This window comes from Perna viridis, chromosome 3 (genome assembly GCF_037379345.1).
Source record: "Perna viridis isolate PV_CMFRI_1.1 ecotype Kerala chromosome 3, ASM3737934v1, whole genome shotgun sequence".
Taxonomy (NCBI): domain Eukaryota; kingdom Metazoa; phylum Mollusca; class Bivalvia; order Mytilida; family Mytilidae; genus Perna; species Perna viridis.
Genome location: NC_142447.1, coordinates 45926453 through 45952885, shown reverse-complemented (window position 1 = coordinate 45952885; position 26433 = coordinate 45926453). Strand labels below are relative to the sequence as shown.

Sequence of the window (26433 nt, the reverse complement as noted above, 5' to 3'; positions counted from 1 at the left end):
GTCCAAGGAATCAGGTGATGAGTGTTAATTGATGGCATCACACAGGCAGTAGCTAGGGTAATGGTTCCAGGAGTTGAATTAGGGGTTGAGTGTGTTTATTGAATGCACCACAGAGGCAGCAGTCAGTGTATTGGTCCCATGAATTAGGGGATAAGTGTGTTAATTGATGGCACCACAGAGGCAGCAGTCAGTGTATTGGTCCCAGAAATAGGGGATGAGTGTGTTAATTGATGGCATCACAGAGGCAGCAGTCAGTGTATTGGTCCCAGGAATTAGGGGATGAGTGTGTTAATTGATGGCACCACAGAGGCAGCAGTCAGTGTATTGGTCCCAGGAATAGGGGATGAGTGTGTTAATTGATGGCACCACAGAGGCAGCAGTCAGTGTATTGGTCCCAGGAATAGGGGATGAGTGTGTTAATTGATGGCACCACAGAGGCAGCAGTCAGTGTATTGGTCCCAGGAATAGGGGATGAGTGTGTTAATTGATGGCACCACAGAGGCAGCAGTCAGTGTATTGGTCCCAGGAATAGGGGATGAGTGTGTTAATTGATGGCACCACAGAGGCAGCAGTCAGTGTATTGGTCCCAGGAATAGGGGATGAGTGTGTTAATTGATGGCACCACAGAGGCAGCAGTCAGTGTATTGGTCCCAGGAATAGGGGATGAGTGTGTTAATTGATGACACCACAGAGGCAGCAGTCAGTGTATTGATCCCAGAAATTAGGGGATAAGTGTGTTAATTGATGGCACCACAGAGGCAGCAGTCAGTGTATTGGTCCCAGGAATAGGGGATGAGTGTGTTAATTGATGACACCACAGAGGCAGCAGTCAGTGTATTGGTCCCAGGAATTAGGGGATGAGTGTGTTAATTGATGGCACCACAGAGGCAGCAGTCAGTGTATTGGTCCCAGGAATTAGGGGATGAGTGTGTTAATTGATGGCACCACAGAGGCAGCAGTCAGTGTATTGGTCCCTGGAATTAGGGGATGAGTGTGTTAATTGATGGCAACACAGAGGCAGCAGTCAGTGTATTGGTCCCAGGAATTAGGGGATGAGTGTGTTAATTGATGGCACCACAGAGGCAGCAGTCAGTGTATTGGTCCCAGGAATCAGGGGATAAGTGTGTTAATTTGATTCAATGTTTTGTATTGTCTGAAGCAAAATATAAGTAATAAAAAGTTGACTTTTAGTCTGATTTGATGTGTACAATTGTCATAGTTTTGTCAAAGAGGACACTTACCCTATGGATGCACCTTGTCCATGCTCCCAGTTTTTAGTGCAGCCTGAGTTGCTCGATTACTTTTGTTACTTTATATGTATTATTTTAGTTACTTTATGTTCTTTATTGTGTTTGTCTGTTTTCCATGTCTGGTGTTGGTCCCTGGATTACATTCTTTTTATTTCTGCTAAAATCTTGGTTCCCTTGATTACTCTTGATAATCTTTTATTTGATTTTATTAACATCATAAAAGAAAGGCTTTATACCTTTATCAAGAAATGCTATCATTGCAAAATGCATGCAAAAGGAAATCATTCAAAATGCTATCTGAAAAAATACAGCAGAAATCTTGTTGTCATCTAATTCATTGTGTTTTAGTTACAATTATAATTTGTCATTTATTACGATGAAATACAAGTTATTTATGAACACTACAGTCAAATAACATCACAATGTTTCTACATATTTTGAATTCTACTGTAATTGTTGATCTTTGTTGATTAGTAAGTACTTGTATACAAAAATTAAGGTATTAATGGCAAATATGTTTCTTAAAGATAAAGTACTATTATGAAAAGTTGAATCCAAATCTGGACAAATAATTCAGTGGTACAGTAAATTGACCTCAGACAGGACAAGTAATAATGATAGCACTTAGTTAACAATATACTTTATTCATATCTAATGATAATAACATGATTGAATGATAAACATTAAAAATTACAAATCAATGATCATAGTGAAGTTCATCATAACTATAGAATAAGACATTAAATAAGGAGATAAACAAAAAGAATTGGAAGAAATACTTTAGTCTTAGCTTGACAATGGAGTTGTCTCCCTTTGACAAATAAAATCAGTGACTGAACTTAACAGTCAATGCAGGCTTTCTGAAATAGTCATCTTTAATATCACTGTCCATTGACAAGCAAACTTAACTAAACTCTTCAAAATTGGATTCAAATATAAGGCAAGCATTTTTTTTTCTTTTCCCACCTTGGTAAATTTTCTCATCAATTTTAGCTGACATATTCATAGCAATATTTGCACTTCTTTTTCATCATTTTTTCCTCATAAATATACATAAAAATATTCAGATTCACATTTTAGGATAATTTTCTATTTCATATGGTTGTGTTTCATCCCAGAATTCTCCAATTGGTTTACTAAAAGCATCATTTTTCCTGAAAGGTGTGTCCTGTGTTTTCTCTGAAGATACACCCTGAAATAGACAAAATATGAAAATATCAATCGAACTGAATCACTTTCAAATTCTGTTAATCATTTGTACAGTACAGTTACACTATTAGAAAAATATTTATGGAATTGTTTTAGACAGGTTTCGAGGTTTATTGAGGGTTTGGTATATACAAGTTTATTGTATAAAAAGATTTCTGGATTTATTGAGGGTTTGGTATACCCAGGTTTCAGGGTTTATTGAAGGTTTGCTATACCCAGGTTTCAGGGTTTATTGATGGTTTGGTATATACATGTTTAACTGTATACAAAAACTTAATGTTACAATTTCTGACAATATATACCAAACCCTCAATAAACCCTGAAACCTGTCTAAACCAAACCCTCAATAAACCCTGAAACCTGTATATACCAAACCCTCAATAAACCTCGACACCTGCCTAAACCAAACCCTCAATAAACCCTGAAACCTGTATATACCAAACCTTCAATAAAGCCTGAAACTTATATATACCAAACCCTCAATAAACCCAGAAACCTGCCTATACCAAACCCTCATTAAACCCTGAAACCTGTATATACCAAACCCATAATAAACCACAAAACCTGCCTAAACCAACCCTCAATAAACCCAGAAACCTGCCTATACCAAACCCTCAATAAACCCAGAAACCTGTATATACCAAACCTACAATAAACCTTGAAAGTTGTCTAAACCAATCCATCAATAAACCTAGAAACCTGTATATACCAAACCCTCAATAAACCCAGAAACCTGTCCATACTAAAAATCTGTATAAACCAAACCCTCAATAAACCCTGAAAGCTGTCTAAACTAAACCATCAATAAACCTAGAAACCTATATATACCAAACCCTCAATAAACCTCGAAACCTTCTATACCAAAACCCTCAATAAACCCTAAAAACTGTATATACCAAACCCTCAATAAACCCCTGAAACCAGTCTATACCAAACCCTCAATACATCAATAAACCCAAAACTTGTATATTACAGACATTTTATAAAGTATCCTTATGGCAGTTTAAATTAATTCATAACCAAAATAAATTGAAATGGAACAAACTCTACAATCTAAATGGATTCAGACAGGTTTCACTGTAAACTATCTCAATTTTTCTTTACTCCAAGAAGAGTATCACTTCCATGTCCCAAACATTTCAACTTTTAAATACCTGCAGATTTATACTTACATGAACAACATTTTTGTGCTCTGACCAAAATGTGACTGGCTGATCTTTTTTATAGTCATGATGCTGGAATATATAGAAGAAATATCCTTTATCATGTTTGCTTATCAGATATCAATGACATTCTAATAAAGTGGACATGATTAACTGTCCATTTTTAAGCTTTGTGCTAATATTAAAAAAAAACAGACCAAAACAACAAAAACATGTGAGACCACTCCTTGTTTAATGCTATACGATACCATCTAGTTGCATTTATATCTGGATTTTCAAAGCAATTTCCTAATATTTTTGCATTACTATTAAACTGTCGTTTTAAAATGCATAAATTGGTTTAAATTTGCTTTTTGAGAAAATTGAGGTAACATGAATTATACAGAAGTTTTCCTCTAAATTAAACATAGCTATCTACAAATTACTTAAGAAAAAAAATATTTCAGAAATAATTCACAGAAACTCCATTCTATCATTGTTTTACCACAGACTGGCCATTTATGTTGCATTGTTTTACCTGAGTGATAGTCAGGGGTTAAATAATGATATAAATGGCCAGCCTGTGTTTAAACAATGATGAAATGGAGTTTCTGTGATTTATTTAAATTCTAATATGACTAGTTTTGAATAGACACAGTCTATGATGTTGGTCATATGTTTATCACTTTTTTACCACAACTGTGGTCTAAAGAGCTTTGAGGCACGTTATATTAGAAAATACAAACTCACCTTTGTAGGTTCTGGTTTGACTGATTGGAAACCTTCTATTGTGAAATCTTTCTTTGTAACAGATCTAAAGTCTGTAGCTTCAGGTTCTGTTGCCTCTAACTCATCATTAAATACTTCCCGACTGAAATTAAAATTAAAGCTACTTTAATCTAGAAATTTAGGAAAGGGTGCACTAACCATGGACACAAATGTTTTCCTCAAGAAAAAGCTTAAAAAATATGAATCATATTCACTTGTATTTTTAATACATTACTAAAAAAAACAAACTTGCATTCTTCTTGATTCTTATTCTTTTTGATGATTTTGCTGTGTTTTATTATAAAAAAATATTAAAACAAGTGAAATTCTGCAATTTCATAAGGGAAGGAGGAGACCCTTGGTGCCCCCTTAGAATCCACCTACTGGTATTTAAACATTTCAAGTTCCAAATGTAAATACAATTAAAAGAGCATTATTAACAAGTCAATTATAAACAAAAATTTATAACTATCAGGTCAGAACTGTTGAATTGCTTGTATGTATTTCAAATATAGACATTATTATATTACTAATCATGACATGTTAAAAGTACCTAAGACCAGTTATTTTACCAGACCTAAAACATATGCATGATAGAAGGACAAAACTAAATAAACAAAAGCCTGTGCTTACTTACCCAACTTTTTCAAAAAACATTTGTCTCATTAATTCTTCTTTTTTACCTGAAAAAAAGTGTAAAATACATTTAAAGGGAAACTGCCAAATTTCTTGGGGTAGAATGACATATTTATCCCGGATATTCTTTTTATCATTCAGTTTCTGCTCCTGTATTTTGTTCCCTTTTTCAACTTTGATTCTATCCTCATAAAAAATTAAATTGTATATTGTACAACACACAAAACATAAATAGTTTGTGGCAAGTAACTGAAGCTACTTTAGGCTTAAACAATGTTTCAATCATAATAGTTTTCTTAATGATTTTTTTTTGCATTAAGTACTGTAACTAAAGCTTTGTTATTACCATTTGGCCTTGCCACAGGCAGAGAGGTAAGAAAAAATAAGCAGGAAAGAACTTGTATGTTAATTTCCAGTTGTATGTTTTGTTGAGGAAGTATAATTTTCCATAAACATGTACTTTGTCATTTCAGTTATGATGTGGCAAGTAAAATTTTTGTAGGGAAGTAAATTTTGGAAAACTTTCTCCAGCTAAACCTGCTTTTCCACATCATTCTGCCTAATATTTGTCTCCATATAGCTGTCTTTAATCCAATATAAAATATCCCAGATTGTGACATAACAATTTAAGAATGACTACTGATACATTTTAAAAAAAACATACCCACTAATCTTACGCCACAGGGTTCTGGCTTTTTGTAAGATTCCCTGACAGTAGTCAGACTTGATGCTGGTGCTTCTAAATTTGTTGACAGAATTCCAACATGCCCATCTCTAAATCTCTGTGCACTGCTGGTTATGTTAACATCTTCTTCCACACAATCATAAGGTTCTACTGCTCGCTGATTAAAAAAAAAATACATTACTTAATCATAAACTAAGCTAAAAAATAATTGCATATGCCAACAGCTTACTTTATTAGTAAGCAAAATTTCAATTTCAAATATTTTATTGAATAAAAAAGGGATTGGATAACAGCCTATGCCTATTCACATCCTCTCCCAACATTACAATATGGGACATAATGTACAATTTTATATACATACAGAATATCAAGCTATTGACACAATTTTAAAAGAAAACATGTAGGAGAATAAGTGTGGAGACAGAACAGAACATACAGAATCATCAAAGCTCAAGTTATTTGCTAAATAGAAAAGAAAGTTGTGCCACTATTATACAAGAAGTATTAAGAAAAAAAGAATATGTGGTTTTTGTTATATTCCGTCATTATTCAATTCTGTAGAAAGTGCCAAAATAAGCTAAGCTGAGTTATAGTTTTGAGATGTTCTCAACTTATTAAAGGTAACTCCTATTCACATATCAATGCTGGTCAATAGAAAGACAATAGACACAGTAGGTAGGTGATTTAAACTGTAAATAAGTGGACCTAATATTAGGATCATATCAAGTGAATCTCAGGTGTTAGTTGATTTTGGCACTCTGTGAAGTTGAAAAAAAGTAAACAGCAAAATTAAGGTCAGTTTTCAATTTGGCAGTGGCTCCTTGTCCACGCATTCATAGATGGGACCCTCTTCAGGCTAATTGTCCACACATCCAGTTTGCTTCAAAAACATACGGAATTGTGACGGAAATGCCCGATTCGTTACGAAAATGTTGTCGAACTTATCCACAAATTTATGAATATTAATGTCATAAACTGAACAGTTTTCTGTTCATGTTATATACTAGCTTGGCTGCATATTTTATAGTGGGAGCAAGCCCCTGTGCTTTAAAATGTACGGGTTTTATGTTGTTCAAACACAGAACAAGTCACAGAAGTTATGATGACTTGTGGCAAAGTCGATGTCTCCTCTTTACCAGATTTTTAAAAATAAATGATTAAATCTTGGCTGATATCATAAATATCCCATGTGTTAAAAACGCATTGAATGTTCTTAAAATTTTCGTTTCTACAAAGAAGGACCAGTGTTAATTGATATGTTTCACATCTGCCATTTGGAATGGCAGCATTATGATTTAAAATGCAAGGAGTGAATCATGTGCCAAAACAATCTTTCTTGATGTGCAAAAATAGTCTTTCAAGTTTGTTAAATGTGTATTTTGTGTTAATTCTGAATGATTTTCAATCATTTTGGTACATCAGTTACGATTTTAATAGTATTTGTATCATTTTGTATACATCAGTATAAAAAAGAATTTCTCAAAATTTTTGAATTACTAACGTAAATGAACCATTTCTGACAAGATTCTGTGTGTTAATGACTCAAACCGGATGTGTGGATGATTAGCCTGTAGAGGCTCCCCATCCTCAAATGCGTGGCTGGGCAGCCACTGCCTTTCACATATATAGGGTATGCTATGCCTTAAGAATTTTCTAGATACACAGGTTTGTCTGTTGTCAAAGTCATTTTTGCAGTAAAACTGAAGCCATATTTGTCAAAATATTATGATGAATCTTGACCAGAATTGAACAGATCATCACATCATTGAAGGTGGACATCAGAAGAATGCATTTGAGAAACGCCACTAGGAAAACAAAGAGGTCTTTTCCACTGCCTTGGGCATGACCAAACAAAGCCTCTTGTTGTATTTGCTAACGCTACATTAACGAACGCAGCATAGTGAAACAGTTCAGAGCATGACTGTAGTGTAAATGTATTTGTTTAAATTAAGGTAATACCTCTTCAACCCAGTTTTCTAGTAAACATTTTCCATCGGCGTTGTTGAATCTTATTTCGTTCCGACCTTGGTTCAATATACTCATGGTGAAACACGTATCAAATGAACACAATAAGTTTCAGAGAGGATGAGATAGTCGGAAATTATCGTTTCCAAGGAGAATATAAACAGAGGAAGAGCGCTTTCAAGGGAGACCACTCAAGCAGATACCATGCGTTTCGTCCCTTACTGCTTTCGTTCCATTCGTCCCAGTGAGAAAAAGTTAGAGTCATATTTAGCAAACTCAAGCCTCACAGTATAATATAGTTTCAGAAATTGTGATCCAATGTTTGTTGCAAACATAAGAATTTGACAATGTCACACGGACACATGTGGACACAAGGGCCCTGACAATGCAAGGATGATATTAATGGAAGAAAGTAAGTTTTGTATTTTGAGTATGCCAATCAAGTTGTATAGCACTTGAAAGTAGAAAAAAAACACATAGTCTGTTATATAACCTAAAATTTGCAAAGTTTAATTTTATGAATCGATAATTTCAATTTTCTCACATAGAAATTACAAATTCAAATATAAAAAAGAAAACTCTTAAAAATGATAATACTGTCATATTGAAGCAAATTATTTTTTTCGTAACTAGCATGCACACTTTCATTCCATTCAAAGTCTAGAAAATAAAAAAATTGCAGCATTTTTACATATTAATGATTAAATACTTTTATTTGATAACTCTTTTATAACAAAATTGTTTTTAAGTTATTCTGGTTTTTGGGCTATTTATCTGACTACTTTTTAAGTGGTTAAACATCCATCAGCATGTAACAAAGCATTCCAGCAGGTTGTTAAGAATCCTTGATTTAAGGGTAAAAAAGCAGATTAAATTGTTAGTTGATATTGGCTAAGAGAAAATTTATTGATATTTTTATGATTTTCTTCTTATGTACATGCTATCCTCATACCAACATTTCATTTCCAAGGAAAGCTACTTTTTGTCACTTATTACAAACAGTTGTGGATATGGGTCAAAGTTAACTCAGTTATATAAATTAGCAGGCATAATAGATGTCATCCATTTGTTCCATGGGGCTATCAATTATTGATTACAGTAGCTAGAAATAGAGGTTATTTGAGTGCATTATTGAACATTGTATCTTACGTCTGCAGCAGTCTCGTTGTTTTTACAACCATACTTATTCCAATTTCTCTCATTATCATATGAATTTTATTACAATTATTTATCTACCAACTCATACTGCTTATATGGTCTCATGCTTGCCTCAAATACAGGAGGTTGTGAGTTCCAGATGGTCAGGTAATAACAAAGACAAAACATAGTAGTCACAGTTCATCTGCCAAGGAGTAAGTGTGACTACTCGCTGGCTAAGAGTCAGTATAATGTGTCAGAATGGGATGATATGCCTACCTGCGGGCTGTTGTCCTTGTTTGCTACCACAATAAAATATGGCTCAGCATCTGGAACTAGTACAAAGAAGGGCCTGTTCAATTGATCAAAAGATCTTATTCCAAAATGAATTTGTTTTATATCAAATCATCTAATGGTATATGAAGACTCTGTTAATGGTTAGTAGACACATTAGTTTGCTTTGTAACCAACCAAATAGCAGTCATTTGTATATTCAAGGACATTTTCAGTAAACCTAAATACCTATTAAAATTCAACTAATTAATGAAATTTGCAATCAGTTTCAATCTGTTCATAAGTACTGAAGTCTGACAAACAGTACATAATTTAATACTCTCTACCAAGGATGATGATTGTGATTTACCGTCTATGTACTGGATTCCTAAAAATACAAGAATCCATACAAATAACATTACATAGCTGGATCTGCAAAATGTACCACCAAACCTCTTTCAAAACTTTTAACTTCTATACTCACAGCTGTCAAAGAGGGTCTGCAGTCCTACCACAACACTTGTTACTCCCGTAGTGGTATTAATTCAATGTGGATCCTGAAAAATTCAAAAGATCTTTAGGAGACAATCAGTTCAAGATTATTATCAGAATATAATAGCATTAAAACCTATGATTTTTCAACACTGTATACTTCTATTCCCAAAACTCAGTTAAAATCCGACTTAAAAACATTATACATCGTTGTTTTTCCAAAAAATATGGTACACCTAGATACAAATATATAGTTCTTGGTAGAGATTCCTCATACTTTGCAAGAAATAATTCCAAATCATCTTCCAAATATACAGAAGATGTTTACAAAATGCTGGAATTTTTAATCAACAACATATTTGTCTGGTGGATGCGTTTTTCAACAAACGGTCGGCATTCCAATGGGAACAAATTGCGCTCCTCTATTTGCTGACCTATTCCTTCACTCTTATGAGGCTGACTTTATAGCTGATCTGATCCGAAAGAAAGAATATCATTTAGCTAGATCCTTTAATCTCAGTTTCCACTATATAGATGATGTATTATCTTTAAACAATCCTAATTTTGGGGATTTGATACATCGCATCTACCCCAAAGAACTTGAGATAAAGGATACTACAGACACTGTGAAGTCAGCCTCATATCTTGACCTACACTTGGAAATCGATGGTAAAGGAAAACTATTGACCAAACTTAATGACAAACGTGATGACTTTTCAAACAGAATTGTCAACTTTCCTTTCATCTGTGGCAACATCCCTTCAGCACCTGCATATGGAGTGTTCATATCACAACTCATACGTTATGCCAGAGCTTGCCGAAACTACACAAACTTTTGTATCGCGCTAGAATTCTAACAAATAGGCTTCTGAAGCAGGGTTATGTTGTTACAAGATTGAAGTCATCACTACAGAAGTTTTCTGGTCATCATCACGAACTCTTACAGTGTATCCAATCTACGCCATGAAAACTGATTTGTTCAACGTGTCATAGTTTTCCTTTCCTCTTTTGTCTACCCCAGACTTGACTTTTTATGAGCAACTTGGCAGGTGTTTCTAGAAAAGCAGAGGACGCTTACGCTACCGGTGCACCTGGTCCTTGTTCCAAGTTTTTAGTGGAGTCCGAGTTGCTCATTTGCTTTTGCTGCTTTGTGTGTATGATTATAGTGTCTTTTTGTTCTTTGTTGTGCAAGTCTGTTTCCCATGTCTGGTCTTTGTCCCTGGATTGCATTCTTTTAGTATAATTATAAATAATTAACTTGATATGTTATTCACTATTTCAACCTTTCGCCATCAAAGTCTTTTCGAGAAATTATTGCAAAAGTGATTCTAATAATTCCTCAATAAATAAATCTGCTCTTGCTAAGATTACAATATTACAAGTTAGATATTAATCAATTTTGCAGAAGTGATATTATTCTACTTTATTTTATTTATCTTTTCAATTTACCAAGTTTTTAAATTTAAAAAATTATTGTTTGTCAATTAAATTGATTTCATAAGTTACATGTATTACAATCTTGTAATTGGCAACCTCCTACTGTTGGAGGCAATAAAAAAAAATGAATACCAATTTGTTTCTTCTAACTCATCGATAAGTAGGATGGCAGATAAGTTATTCACAAACAAATAAAAAGAGAACCACTTATAAAAATGAAGTGAAATAAATTAAAGTAATATGAAATTTTAAAAAATAAAACTGGCAATATGAATGTTTATCTTGTAACATGATAAACAGGTTAAATAAAAAATACATGAAGTGCAATATATATATATAAAAAAAAAATAGATAAATTTGTAATTAACAAGAAATTTTTCAACAGGTTTCATTGCTGATATACCAAAAATGTTAACAGATCTAAACATAAGATAACTACACAAAAACATGGTTTAATAAAGACTTAAATTTGAGTAACAAAACTATGACAGTAAATCAATTATTCTTTATCATGTTGGAATTGCTTTCTTAAAAAAAATTACTTAGCTACAAATCATGGTTTTCAAATTAAACATTATTCATACAATTATAATGTAAAACAGATATACATTAAACAATTTCCTATGTAACAATTATAAACACAAATCAGTGAATCAACAGAAAACTGAGAAAATCAAATTATCTACAGTTAGATCATGCAACAACATTCAAACTTGATACTATTCTGACTTTGGACTGCGATATAATGTGTGACAAAGAATTTCAATAACGTCAAGGAACTAAAAATTATGAAATTGAACATTTGTCTATCAGTAATATAGATCCAATAAACCATAGAATGTCAAAGAAGTCATAGAATTAATTTTTTCTTGAAATCAAACGAAGTTGAATTAGAATTACCATTGGTGTGACTTAAAAATCCAAAATATAAAACATGGTTAGATTCAGGATATCAAAGATACCTTTTTGTTTTTTATATTTTGTTCAATTCAAAGACAATTAAATTTGTGAACCTTCGTAACTCAAGGTGGACAAGTTTGAAACCAGGGCAAGAAATCTAGGTACCCTTAAAATTCAAGACTTTAAATAAAACCTCCTTGAAATTGTTAAAAAATATAAAAATGAAATGTGGACAGACGAATGGGCAGACAGGCATACATTGTTTGCTGGAGTATAATAAACTAAAAGTCAAATTCAGAACTACTTCCTTTGTCACTAATTTTTTTTGGATCATGTCAAATGAACACATTTGCAGGTACATGTAAAAAATGCTACTACAATGTACTTGTTTTTAGTATTATTGTAAAAGCCCATAACTTTTTTTTCAATGATAAAACCATTTAGCTTCTTAATTTACAGTTCATTTTGCAACAGGCCCATGTGACAAATATTACTCTATCTTAGATGGTTTTAAAATGATTTCTTGTTCTAACATATGTAAGAGGGACATAACAGATTTTGACTGATGATAGCGTAGATCAATAAAGTTTGATTCCCATTCAATAGTCATTTTGTTGCTCACTTCAGACATGGTTGTTAATAAATCAATATCCTGTTCCTTTTTAATTTTATCTTTGAAAACCCTGTACATATTTGTCAACATAACACCTCCATCATCTTCTGACCAAGCAATATGAGCTGAAAATGACACAAAATATAGAATTAATGATGTTTAATGAAAAAAAATGTGTGTTAGGTTTTGCAAAGCACCTTCCAATAAAATTTCGTTGAAATCCAATGAGCAGTTAAGAAGTTGTGCTTGCAAAGTTTTTAATATGTCAGACCCTATCAGTTAAATTATCTTCCTTTTTCAGACATCAGACATTAATAATCTTCTAATACATACACCTACATACAATGCCTAAACTTTGAAAGAATTTTATTAAAATCCATTGAGCAATTAAGGATGATATCCTGTTACAAGATATGTACAAAGATGAACAAATAGACACACAAAAAGGGGGAATCCTAAACCTCCTAACTTTGTGTGTGGGCTACGGGTGGAGTTGGGTTGGTTGAACCAAACCATTTAATAGTTTGTCATCAATATAGAGCATTAGGAAGTAGATTAAACTTATCATAAAATAATATAATCACCAAGGAAAACATTCTTAACTGCATATTATTATGGGATTATTTGTTCAGTGAAAGAATTTTTCATGCATGCCTCATAATAATTTTTTTTCAGCACCAGCTCGAGTTAAATTTGTTATTTGAAAATCAACCTAGTTAAGTAATGGCAAAAATAATATATTTTTATTCTGTCTGAATAAACTAGTGTTACACTTATTAGACCTGAACAGTAGAAATATAATAATGTATTACAACCCAGTTACATTTTCCTACAATGGAAACATCACATTAAATTTTCCAAATTGTTTACTGCCATCTTACCTTCAGTGCTGGCAAAAGCAACCATATAATTTTCATAACAAGGTGTAATTAACATGTCATTCATAGTTAATCTTTTGTATATCACAGTAGTTTCTGTCCCAGGTGTCTCTTCCTGATGTCTGACATCCATTGAAGAGGAACTTATTCCTGGTTGGTTGCTAGGTAAGGTTGAAACCTGGATTTCTACACCTTTATCCACCTTCTTTATATTATTCCTTGCTCTACATGCCTGTTTTATCAAAGAAATATATCATTTAATATTAAATTTAGCAATAGCAGGTGTCTTTTACTTCTGATGAAAAACAATCACTAATATAATTACTTATTAGTCTTAACACCACAAGAGAGCTACTATTTAAACACTTTATGAGAAAATCATCAGTTATTAGATTGATATTAATATTTAGTAAATTAGACAATTTTATTTTAAACTGGGATCTAACAGACAAATAATTTTACATTTGGATAAAAAATGTTGTTTGTCTTCAATTTCCCCAGTGTTACAGGTCAGACAAAGCCTTTCAATTATTGGTATTGAAAATGTCTACCCTTTTCGATTTCAAGGCTATGAGCACCAAGTCGAATTTTACTTACTGCAGATCTCTCTGATCTTTTATGTAAAATGTCCATGTAATTACTACGTTTATTGTTACAGTTAATACTTTTGAAAAATGCAAGTTTACTGGAATTTGATATCAGTAATGCTCGCTCCTGGATAGATTGATTCCTTATTTAATACATGCTAGAAGATGTTTAAAGGGGCATTTACTCTTAATAATGTAACAGAAACCATGTTTTTGTATGCATAAATAGACCTTGTTATTATCAGTTGCAATGAAAAGCTTACATGCCAAAGTATTTTCTGACAGTAAGAGATGATTCAGAATTATGATACTTGAAAACATCATTTTTGACTGCATTGGATATTTGCAAAGTTCAGATCTGCACACAACATTTGATGTTTTACAGTGGACTCCCAAGAATTTCTTTTAGAAATTTTGTATGGCACTTTTCTACTATGGACCTTTGGATGGACTTATGGCTACCCCCCCATATTTCATTACAGTATAGAAAATTTGGACTGATTAAAGTATCAAACAGCTTTTCAAAAAGTTTACAAGGGTGGTCTTGTCCAATTGACCTTTTTACTTTATATAATGCCTTTCTAGCCTTTTCTATCAATAGAGATACAGCTACATTAAAATTACCATTAAAATGAAGCTAAACTCCTAAATAACAAAATAGTAGTTTGAATAACACTAGAATTATATGTTAACTCGTTAAGATAAGATCTACTGTTGGAATTAATAACAACAACTTTAGATTTCGAAACATGTACATGTAATTTCCAATTACCACAATATTCACTGATTACATCAACAGAGGTTTGTAAATCCTGCTTGCTTTCTGACAATAATACTTTATCATCAGCATATAAAGTTGATACAGTTACTACCTATTTCTACAGGATCACAATTATGTTTTCTCAATTCTTTGACTATATCATCAATAAAGATTTTATGATTTATGATTCCCTTGATTATTCTTTAAGTGGCTGTCTTTGTAAGAATCATGCAAAATCTGAAATATGTAATACACCCCCAAAAAGGCTACATATTTTTATTTTTGTAATTAAGTTGTTTTATGGGTCTATACTATGAAATGTGTAATAATTCATTCAAAGCTGTCCGCTCTTAGGAGATAATCAACATCTCCCTTCATTTTTAAATCTACAGTGCTTTCTATATATTTTTATCTCCTAAGAAGACGAGTTATATGATAAATTGAATGTAAATTTCTGTTTAAGCAAAATATCAAAAATAAAAATATGTAGGCTTTTCACCCATGAATCACATTTTCCTTGATTCTTATCTGGAGTGCCACTTAACAACAATACCACTATATTTTATTTTAACTTTTTATTTTAGATTTCACAAAATCAGATGAAGTCAGTATTATGCATGTTACAGTACATGTGTGTCTGAATTTATAGTGCACCAGCAGTTTTTAATACCTGAATAAACAATAGTCTAGGTTTTCCCTCCATGTAAGGGCAGTTGTAATCATCAAATACATCCATTATTTGGTTCGTTGGAAGCATTCCATCGAAAGTGTTAATAGCATGTCCAAACACATTGATGTTATCAGGGATATGGTGAGGTCTGTAAGGTCTACCAAGCTTGACTTCAGCACCATGGGATGATATCACAATTGCAAGGCACTTCTTCTGTTTCAGTATGGGGTCCTGTGCACCTAAATAAAAGTTCTATGTTGTACCAACTGACCAGTACAGGTATAGTGATTTTTATCATTCTTAGTTGAGTGTTATTATACATTAAGTAATAATTTTTCCCACATAAAAAAGTGACACTGCATGGAATGGCATCTTAATTTACAATATTAAATCAAAATAGAAACAGCAAAATGAGTCATATCTTATAGAAAAAAAGCTTTAAAAAATCTAATATTTGTTTGCTATAAATTAATTTACTACTATACATGTAGTAGATAACAAAAATATGTATGGTGTATATGTCAGACAACAACCCCATCAGGATGAAATTGTTGGCCCAAGGCCACCCATTGGTCTTCAATGAACAACAAGGAAACTGTTATACCACAGGGCAGGCTGCAGCTGACCCCAAAACATCATTATACACAGGTACAGTGAAAGTGTTGCCCCTATATACTCAAGTTTCATGAAAATAAATATACAAATGTAGTCTATTTAATACCAAGAACTTACAACTTTCTAATTCACTCAGCAGGTCATCTGTAGTTCTACTGTTAAATTGTTCCCATCTAATTTCAAAGTTCAAATTATGAAATATTTCAAACATATTATTTAAATCACATTTGGCCCCTGCTCGAAATCCACCTTGTCCACGAGCAAATTTATCATTTATTATAAGTAGTGCAAGCCCTGGTTTAGAACTATTTTCGTCAGGGGAAATTACATAGGGTGGCACTGAAAGAGTTGTCTTCACTTGGCCAATGGATGCTTCATCACCCCTTTGAATAATTGCTGTTCCTGTGTCTGTAAAAACTGTTGAGTGCTCATGATCACCACTTTGTTCTGAAATGTTTGTTGCCATACTAGATGAACTAGGTTGAAAATCAGTTATAGTTGACTGTTGCGGATGGACAGTATTGGCACTGGATGGAATAACAGTAGCTGAATATGTCTGTGATTTGCTTGTCTTAATTCCTAGTACTCTTTAATAGAAAATAATACAAGAGTTTGCAAATGATGTTGTACTAGGATACTCCAGCTCATTTAAAAACTTACAAAGTTCAACATACAGGCATATTTTGCCAAATAGAATTGAAAATTGGAGAGTGTCTCTACTTAATAAGTGGATGGTAAAAGTCATATGGGTATATCAGAGGTCTATAACAATGCGGAATGCCAGATGATCACATTTTGTATACTATGAGTATTGATAATGTGCATACATTGTGCATAAAAGTAGAAACCCTAAAAAATCAATGATAAACAAATTCCAGAAATAAATTGTTTGACGATTAACATGTATAAATCTTGAATCTTGTATTTTGTATTGCAAGTAAAATCATGACAAAGTGAAGCTACTAAGATAAAGAACAACATCTGTACCATAACTGTTAACCCTTCCACAAAATACATAAGAAAAAATTAAGACTCTCCTACATGAAATTGAAAGATTTTTTGGGAGGTTTTTTGTTACTATGTTTTTTGTGAAAAATACTAAATAATTGATTTTTTTTTACATCAAAAAGTTAGATTTTACATAAAAATCTCCCACATGCAGCAGTGTAAATGGTGAGAATCTCCCTTACAAATTATTCTAAAGGTGAAAAGGTATGCAGTACTCAGCTACAGCACAACTTACTTTTTAACAAACTTGCCTGGTCCATCTAAAATATAACAATATTTTAACTAAATAAGTATAGTGTCATATAAAAGATAACAGAGGAAAAATTTGATCAAGTAAATAAATTTATTAAAAATTACTAAAGCTGAATCTTCATGTTGGGTAATGGTTAAACCTTTGAGTTTAAGGATCAACAGTTTTCTTACCTTCAACAGCACAAATTCTGGATGATGATAAAGAAAAAATTAAATAACACAATAATAGCTAACATAAGAATATGAACAGAAACTATAAAACACAAGACAGAAACAGAATTTAACAAGTGTGACTTAGGATTTCAATTCTAAATATTTAATTTAAGTTAGTAATCTGTGTGCAAATTTCCATTTTGATACATGTACCCCAGAGCCCATATGTACCTCTACATCCCAATTTTACTACATTCTCAAAATGCAGTTGCTGATCCTGACAATCACCTAAGGGGGACACAATGGGCCCACCAAAAAATCTTTGATAAACACATTTAATGCATGCACACAAAAATGCACTATTTTCATAAATTTTGCATAATGATAGCGATAGGACGGGCCCGTCCTTCGATCTACATGCTGTGACAAGTAGTTGCTGGAAAAACTGTTATGAAAAACAAGGTTAAAATAGGATACCCTCCAGACATTATTCAACGACAACAGTACCAGTAATAGTATGGAACATAGATATGGAAATATGCGGAAATAGAGAACCTACTCACCCATGGAGCTCTGACCGGCGTCACCTTCATTGTTCATAATTTCACCATCTTCTAATCTTTCCTCTGAGTCTGACATTTCTTCCTGTTTTGGAGAAAACAGATCAAAACGAAAATGAAAATAGGTTGTATATAAAATTATAACAATGTCGGGTCTGCCCGGTTTTCATTTATTATACTTATGAGGGGGGGGGGCTGGAATTTTTTTTTTTAAGAAAGACGATTACAGTTTGAGCAAAACATTTTTTTAATCACCAATGGACTGAAAAGAATATTATGCATCAACATTCCTTCCATTACTTAACAGATTTTCAAATAAAATTTTTTAACTCCACCTGCTGCTGAAAAAAATATATTTTCACGCTCAAGCGAAAAAAATCTAACTCAAAATAAAATCACAGTCTCCTCCCTTCCCACCCGAAGAAAAAGGTATATGCCTGATTTGCGTTTTTTTTTTACATTAACACAACAGAAAATAAATAAGAGGCTCCCAGGAGCCTGAATTGCTCATCCGGTTAAATTTTGTCTTTCAATGGCAATAAATTTAACAAGAAGTTGTCTAACAATTTTGACTCAAGAAGACAGATTAAATGAAAAATTTACCACAGATAGATCTCATCATGCTGAACACTTTTACCATATGTCAGAATTTGGCTAAATCTAATGGTTTTGGAGATAAATGCGAAAACCTACATTCTGACCTGGTTTTGGAGATTAATGCGAAAACCTACATTCTGACCTCTATGTTCTATTTTTAGTAATGGCGGCCATGTTTTTTGAGGATCAAAAAATCCAAACAAAAATTTTGTGCAAGATACCCTAGGGAACATATGTGCAGTTTCATATAATTCCCGTCAGCAGTGTCAGAGGAGAAGATTTTTGAAACGGACGACGACGGACGCCAAGTGATGGCAAGAATCAAGTTTGATTCAAATTGGTCAAGTAGGGTCAGAGGAGAAGATTTTTGAAAGCAATAACATTAGAAATAGCAAAAAAAAAAACGTCGAAAAAGGGAAATAACTCCTTAATGGCTTGACAGATTAAAATGAAAATTTGACCACAGATAGATCTCATCATGCCGAACACTTTTACCGGATGTCAGAATTTGGCTAACCCTAACGGTTTTGGAGATATATGTGAAAAACTAGCCTGACCCGTATGTTCTATTTTTAGCATTAGCGGCCATGTTCATGACGGATCAAAAATCTAAACACAACTTTTGTGCAAGATACCCTATGGAACATATGTGCAGTTTCATATAATTCCCGTCAGCAGTTCCAGAGGAGAAGATTTTTGAAACGGACGACGACGGACGCCAAGTGATGGCAAACCGAAGGCCAGGTGAGCTAAAACGGACAGACAGAGAGAAAAACTTTATTTAAAGGCAGTGTTATATGCATACAATTACAAGATTTGTACAGCTTTTTAATGAAAAAAAACGACCCGAACTTGTTTAATGTTTAATTTCTCCCACAACGAAAACTTTCTTTAAGGTAATTGATGTATAGGTATTTTATTCACACCCTCAACCTGAGTTACAAATTTCAACAAAACAATTTAAGTTCTGGCCCACGGGGGTGGTAATTTAACAGGTAAAAGGTAAAGGTGTGCAGCCCTGAAAATTTTTAGTCACCCCTTTCATATATTCTTACAATGTAAAACTGACCCCCATTCATACATATGTAATGCATTTATATAGCCCATTCATTAGACTTGCTACAAGATGATTAGGGGTTTTTACGGTCTTGACCATCCTTACGGATCTCGCACGACCGACCCTTACGGGGATTGTGTTAGTAATGCCAGTTAGTAGTAGAAGATAGCGGAGCCCAGCCTTCGGGATACCTGACTCAGAGTATGTCCTACTAGCGACTGGGCTGCTGTGTTGACGCTCTGGCCTACTCCCAGACCCCACGTGGGTCCGAGAGCGTTTCCTCACTTTTAACTATTTGAGATACGTCAACGTGTGGAGTGTCTTGCTACAAGTGATGATTGGGGGTTTTTAATGGCATTGAATACCAATACATGCCTCTCACGGTCGATGTTAGTGGGTTAGTAGAACCAACTGGTGTTGGTGGCGGAGCCCAGCCTTCGGGATACCTGACCGAAGAACTCTGTCAGAGTATGTCCTACTGGCGGCTGGGCTGCTGTGTTGACGCTCTGGCCTACTCCCAGACCCCACGTGGGTCCGAGAGCGTTTCCCCACTCAAACTGTCTTGGAGTACGTCAACGTGAAGAGTGTCTTGCTACAAGTCCATCTTTATTATTTATATATGACACAGAAAATCTATGTAATTAACCTCTCTGATAACACTATTACTAAGTCCTGTAATAATTAGTAGATTTGCTATCAGAGGGATACATGCAATCAATAAACTTTTTCATATATTCTTTAATATAAAGATAGGGACTTGTAGCAAGTCTACCCATTTATATATATGCATTGCATTTATCAGTATCTACATGCCACAGCAGGGTGCTGATCAGAACAAATGACATTGTATTTAAAGACATCATTATCATGTCAGAGCTAATTGGATCCCTATTTTAAGGACGATTTAATTGTTGTCAAATTAATAACAATGTGTAAATATATAGCCTATTTGTAAATGTTAACCCCAATCACATATACTGCAACTAAAATGCCTACATTATTCATATATCACTTAAGGCACCGACCATTTTCATGTTGACGGGAGGGCCTCACTTTGAAGAAAATTTTTTTTTTAAATTCTGTGGCAAGAAAAAAATAAAGGAAGTTCCACAATGGTGAAAAGAAATAATGTTGTATTCTGTTTTTCATATACAAAAAAAAATTTTAAGTAGAAAAAAAAAGAAAAGGAAAGGAAAGGAGAGGAATCTCATGTACATTTAGTCGATGTACCATAAACTGCCATTCAACATGTTAAATTATATATGAAGAAGTATGTAACAAATGTCTTTAATATTAACATTTTACGGTTTATAGAAACTTATGTACGAGACAGCTCGGAATTTTACAGTTTTTAAATGACAATAAAAGTTCTCAAACAAGTATAATTAAACCATATAATTAGTTCCGAGATGATGATGACACTCCTACCAACGTAGCAGAAGAAGAAGACAAAGAAGAGTTTTACAACCAGCTCCAAGCTACCCTAGATTGAACAACACTTGGGACATCTAGATTGTAATGGATGACATGAATGCCAAAGTCTAAAAAGATAACACAGGGAGAGAACTCATCACGGGGAAGGAATGAATTGGTAACATCAACGAAAATGGAGAACTCAGAAAGCAGATTTTTGCTCCCAGAACGATCTCGTCACATGAGGTACGACATTCCCACTCCCTCACACGGATATACACAAAACAACCTGGATATCTTCAGAAATGAAAAACCAGAAACCAGATAAACCCCATTACAGTCGCCAGGAGATAGAGAAGGAGCATGGCAGATTTTAGAGCTTATCGAGGTGCTGATATAGTATCCGATCATCATCATGTGGTGGCTGAATTTAAGATCAAGATAGCCAGGGCAACTGGACAAGATCAGATTAGAAGGCGCAAGTATAACAGAAGGAAGAGGCGCAGTAGAAAAACAATCGGAAAGAGTAAAATTAACATATAACATCACACATCACATGCAAAGAACTTGGATTCTCAAAGAAGGAATACAAGCCATGGTTATCTGACGATGCAATCGAGACAACTGCGAAGCGTAGGACTGTTCAGATACAACTTGACCAGGTCAAGACAAGGTTGCAGAAAGAATGGTTAACGAACGAACATATAAGCATTAGGAAAGAAGTAAAGAGAAAGGACCAGACAAGAACCTACATCAACGAGCTCGCTTCAAAAGCAAAGAATAAAAGGGGCAGAAATGACACAAAAACTGCGTACAACATCACACGCCAACTGGCAGGTAGAAAGACCAACACATCCAAACCAGTGAAAGACAAAGATAGCAATGTGATAACAAACCTAGATCGACCACTTTTGAATGGCGAAGATATATCAGATGCTCCTGATCTATCTCTTAGAGAAGACCTTGATGTTGATACTGGCCCAATCACGAAGGATGAAATCATAAAACCCCTACGAATAAGGACTGAAAAAGCCCCAGGCCGGACCAAATTTACACCTGGGGTCTTGAAGATCAACCCAACCTACAACATCTCGACTGATTGATTGATTGATTGTTGGAGTTTAACGCCCGAGCAGCAATATTTCAGCTTTATCCAAGCGATGAACATGAAACAGATGATAAAATAACATGAAATGATGACGAAATGGAAAATGGGATGGGATACAAGGATACAAGGATAATAGGGCCGTCAAATTTTGATTGCCACTTGAAATAGGGAGAGGTGGGTAGGTGTCGGGCAATTTAGCCTTTGTGGCGGAGCCCAATGGTTCCTACTCCGACAGAATACCACAGTAGGGTAATTCAACGTGAAAGCAACGTGGCATCTTTCCCAAAATGTTGCTCAACTCCACTATGGTTTGCAGTCAGGTTTTCCTGGGACACACAACCCAGTTGCTCTGTGGGTAGAGTGCCCTAGCCCTCCCCCCACAAGGAGTGGAGTTTAGGTTACATCATTAAGCTTCAAAAGAAGGGCGAACTGAACAACTGCAAAAAACTGAAGAGGAATTCAGCTACTCTCCAGATTCCAATGCGCTCGATCATGAATTGACCAAATTGCCACGCTACTTGGTCATCATCGAGGAGTAAATAGAATGGCAATCACCCCTCTACATAAACACTATGGAATCCCTGTCAAATAGTAAAGATTAACCAGGACTGTACAAAAACACCAAACGCCTAGTCATCCACAATTCAACACTCCCACCATCTTTGATGAACATACAAGAAATATACTAAGTTTGTCTCCTGTCACCCCTTATTTTCTATAAAAGTGTGCAAGAATGTCAGTTAGATATAATATACAATCATGAATTTACTCATAGATTTCTTGCCTAATTGGTGTGGTGAAAGGACGATGTATACAAGGTGATCACTGCATACTAGTATTGGCCATGCATAATAGATTGTGACGTGTCTGCTTCCCTGCACAAGTCCAAGATTTTCTCATGCTATTGCAGGCGAAGCTAATCCCGGCCTGCACGAGTCATAAACTTTATCGTGCTCTGTTATGGTTAAGAAAAAAGAAGCAGCTCCTCATCAATTTCTGGGTACAGACAAATCCATGTCTTGTTTAAGCCAAGTAAATTTCATCCAACCCTCACCAAAAATATGGGGTGGTTGGGAGGATTTTATTTTTTTTTTATTTTTTACTCCTTATCAGATATTTGCTGACCTGATTTTATCTTTTTGGTATCCATAGCCACATCAATTTCAGAGAACAATCATTATTTTGGTCACCAAGAATTGAAATATTTGTATATTATAGTGCCTAAATACAAGAAACTGAACTGAAAAAATCCCGATTTTGAAATTCCAGTTCCATTTTTTAAAAATATTTTTTAGGAGCGGGATGGAATGTAAATCTATTAATTAATTTCATTTGGCCTTATCGAGAATAAAATATCTGATTATCTGAGTCTTTACTTTCATATGCCCTCCCTTGATATTTATATACTATTTTCCATGTATTGTTTATCGTAAATTTGACTGCCCAAAAAAATCTGCCATATTCCTGAGAAAAAAATTATAATTCAATTGCTATTGAAAAAAAAAAAATTTTAAGAAGAGCAGAAAAAAAAATTTAGCAACATTGAAAATCCCAGGCCCTCGTCAGTATAAAAATGGTCGGTGCCTAAAAAAGTTTCTCAGAAAATGTGGTGACTATACACAAGCATGGACAAATTCGGCACTTTCCATTCTTATCCTGAAGGGGGCTGGGTCTTGATGCTGGATAAGATTTTTTTGCACCAGCTCAAAATGTTAATTAATATTTCAGCAGCAAGCAAAATAGATATTGTTATTTGAGAATCTGATTAGTAATGGGTAGAGGGTTATGTGACATTTAGTGATAGTATCTTTTGTTATCTTTTCAGATGACCGTGGTCATTGTTTGATGTGATAGAAATCAGTAAACAAATAGACAATATTCTCATTTATGACCATGGTTTGATGCATAACAGACTTCACAATGCCAGCCGTAGGATGCCCAATACCTTGATGTGATTACGTCACAGCCGACTTTGATGCCGCTATAGTCGCTGCTCTCATTACAGCACATAGTGTAACTCACGCTCGCGAAGTTACCACAACAGCAAAGGTGGAAAAGGTGAAACGTCCTACAATATCAGGAGCTGGAACAAATGATGAATGGTCGTACTTTATTTTACGATGGACAGACTATGTCGATGCTACCAAAAAATGACGGTCGTGATAAAGTAATTCAACTTCTCGAATGTTGTGGCCCTGTGCAGGTCAGAGTGTCAAAAGAATAGGCCTGCAGCAGCGCTAAGCTTGTCGTAAAAGACGACTAAATAGTGCTCAGAAACCTAGCCGGAGGCTAGGCGCTCTGCAACTGGGATGTGTGCCCCAGGTGGTGGAATGGGGTACCCCTGGCATGTTATATACTGGGGTTGTCAGGCTATAATACGGAAAACCTGACCGCAAACCATAGTGGTGCACCGTGTTGGGAAAGATGCCACGTTCCTAGCACAATAAAGCACCCTGCTGTGGTATTCGATAGGAGTAGGAACCTTTGCGCTCCGCCACAGGAGGCTCAATTGCCCGACTCTACCCATCCCCGTTTTTCTAGTGGCAATTCAAAATTTGTCGATCCTATTATTCTTGTGTCCCATCCTTTCTTCATTTCATCATTTCATGTTCATTTTATCATCCATTTCATGTTCATCGTCTGAATATAGCTGAAATATTGCTGCTCGGACGTTAAACCCCAACAAACAAACATCGAATGTTGTGATGAGCCTCTACGAAAGCATTTGACACGAGCAGCTAGAGAAAGTCTCACCAATAATAATGTCGACGATGTTCTCCAAGCAATCAAAAAGCTTGCAGTCAGACAAGAAAATACCACGGTATCTCGAGTAACACTGCACAACATGCGACAAGACCGTGACGAACCCGTTATTGTGCGCGTTTGAATGGACAAGCAGGCGTTTGCAAATTCATGATGAAATGCTCAAACTGCCAACAAGATGTAAATTACACCGATTCAATAGTGCAAGATGTCTTAGCTCGCGAGATAGCAGATCCTGATATCCAACTCGATTTATTAGGCGTCACAAATCAGAACATGACTTATGAAGAAGTAATTCAATTTGTAGAAGCGAAAGAATCCGGTAAACGTTCTGCTTCACGTTTAATTGTTTCACAGTCCGTAAAAACTGCTAGTAGTTCATACAAGAAAACGAAACAAGCTGCAGTGAAGGACAAGAATGAATTATGCTCATACTGCGGCAAAAAGGGACATGGCACAAGTGCACAAGCTCGAATTCGCAAGAAAGAATGTTCAGCATATGACAACAAATGTGGACATTGCAATCGTGACCCCCACTTTGAATCGGTATGCCGAAGCAAAGAAAAACTGAAATCAAATGTGAATACGAATGATTGTGAAGGGGCCGTATTTGATGCTCTCTGTGCAACCTCTGATTTTTAATCAATCACGACGACAAAACAGGGCACCAATCACAATGGATCACCATTTTTATGATCACTTATCTGATTCCTGGATTAAAAAGTGCTCAAAGCCATAACCATATATCAGAGTGACAATAAGCATGGAAAATGAGGACTATATTTCTCTTGGAATTGATCTATCGACATCAACCAAGTCTATTGATGTCCTTGCCATGGCAGACACAGGATTCCAAGGCTGCCTCGCTGGTATGAGAATCATTCATAAACTCACACTCAAAATGTATGCAGCAAATGGTATACATTACGGATTGTTCCGACAAGCTATTCCTTAGCAGAGAAGCCTGTATAGCTCTTGGCATCATACCCGACAGCTTCCCGACTATCGGAAACACACATGGATCCGTAATCGTTGACACAATAAACGAGGATATAAACATGTATGAGACCGCTAGCTGCACAGATGAAGCGACATTATGTGACTGTCCAAGACGTACACTCCCTCCAAAACCACCAAATCAACTCCCATGCGAACCGACGAAGGAAAATAGGACAAAACTTCAGGAATTCCTGCTTAATCACTACAAGACAAGCACATTCAACACTTGTGAGCATCAACCTTTACCGTTAATGAAGGGCACACCTATGCGGTTAATGATCGACCAGAATGCGAAGCCAATGGACCACCACACTCCAGTACCTATACCACTACATTGGCAGGCTGAGATAAAAGCTGGACTCGATCATGATGTTCGCTTGGATGTAATTGAGCCAGTACCGATTGGTGAACCTGTAACATGGTGCCATAGAATGGTCGTGTGTGCGAAGAAAAACGGCCAGCCACGCCGAACTGTAGATTTTTAATCGTTAAACACATATGCATCC

The 26433-nt window shown here is 34.9% G+C and overlaps 2 protein-coding genes across 2 annotated transcripts; both read right to left on the bottom strand.

Moving 5' to 3' along the window:
- Positions 1 to 1874: 1874 nt before the first annotated feature.
- LOC148622487 (sperm-associated antigen 8-like) lies at positions 1875 to 7834 on the bottom strand. The gene is made up of 6 exons (XM_088572480.1): positions 7650 to 7834; positions 5670 to 5847; positions 5007 to 5052; positions 4352 to 4472; positions 3632 to 3694; positions 1875 to 2442 (listed from the first exon to the last, which is right to left on the bottom strand). Exons 1-6 carry the CDS (start codon positions 7731 to 7733, stop codon positions 2320 to 2322), a joined length of 615 nt encoding a protein of 204 aa, XP_088428606.1. The 5' UTR covers positions 7734 to 7834; the 3' UTR covers positions 1875 to 2319.
- Positions 7835 to 10965: 3131 nt separating this feature from the next.
- Positions 10966 to 18147, bottom strand: LOC148622486 (caspase-3-like). The gene is made up of 6 exons (XM_088572479.1): positions 17994 to 18147; positions 17261 to 17285; positions 16135 to 16604; positions 15403 to 15641; positions 13389 to 13617; positions 10966 to 12632 (listed from the first exon to the last, which is right to left on the bottom strand). The coding sequence occupies exons 1-6, from the start codon at positions 18067 to 18069 to the stop codon at positions 12385 to 12387; spliced, it is 1287 nt and encodes a 428-aa protein (XP_088428605.1). The 5' UTR covers positions 18070 to 18147; the 3' UTR covers positions 10966 to 12384.
- Between the last annotated feature and the right edge of the window lie 8286 nt (positions 18148 to 26433).

Excerpts from the sequence above, each read along its gene's own strand:
- LOC148622487 (XM_088572480.1), bottom strand. The coding sequence starts at position 7,733 with ATGAGTATATTGAACCAAGGTCGGAACGAAATAAGATTCAACAACGCC. Across the intron at positions 5,053-5,669 it reads CTGTGGCGTAAGATTAGTGG|GTAAAAAAGAAGAATTAATG; the intron begins GTATGTTTTTTT and ends ACTTTTTTTCAG. Across the intron at positions 3,695-4,351 it reads TCAAACCAGAACCTACAAAG|CATCATGACTATAAAAAAGA; the intron begins GTGAGTTTGTAT and ends TATATATTCCAG.
- LOC148622486 (XM_088572479.1), bottom strand. The coding sequence starts at position 18,069 with ATGTCAGACTCAGAGGAAAGATTAGAAGATGGTGAAATTATGAACAAT. Across the intron at positions 16,605-17,260 it reads CCAGGCAAGTTTGTTAAAAA|AGTACTAGGAATTAAGACAA; the intron begins GTAAGTTGTGCT and ends TTTCTATTAAAG. Across the intron at positions 15,642-16,134 it reads GCTGAGTGAATTAGAAAGTT|GTGCACAGGACCCCATACTG; the intron begins GTAAGTTCTTGG and ends ACTTTTATTTAG.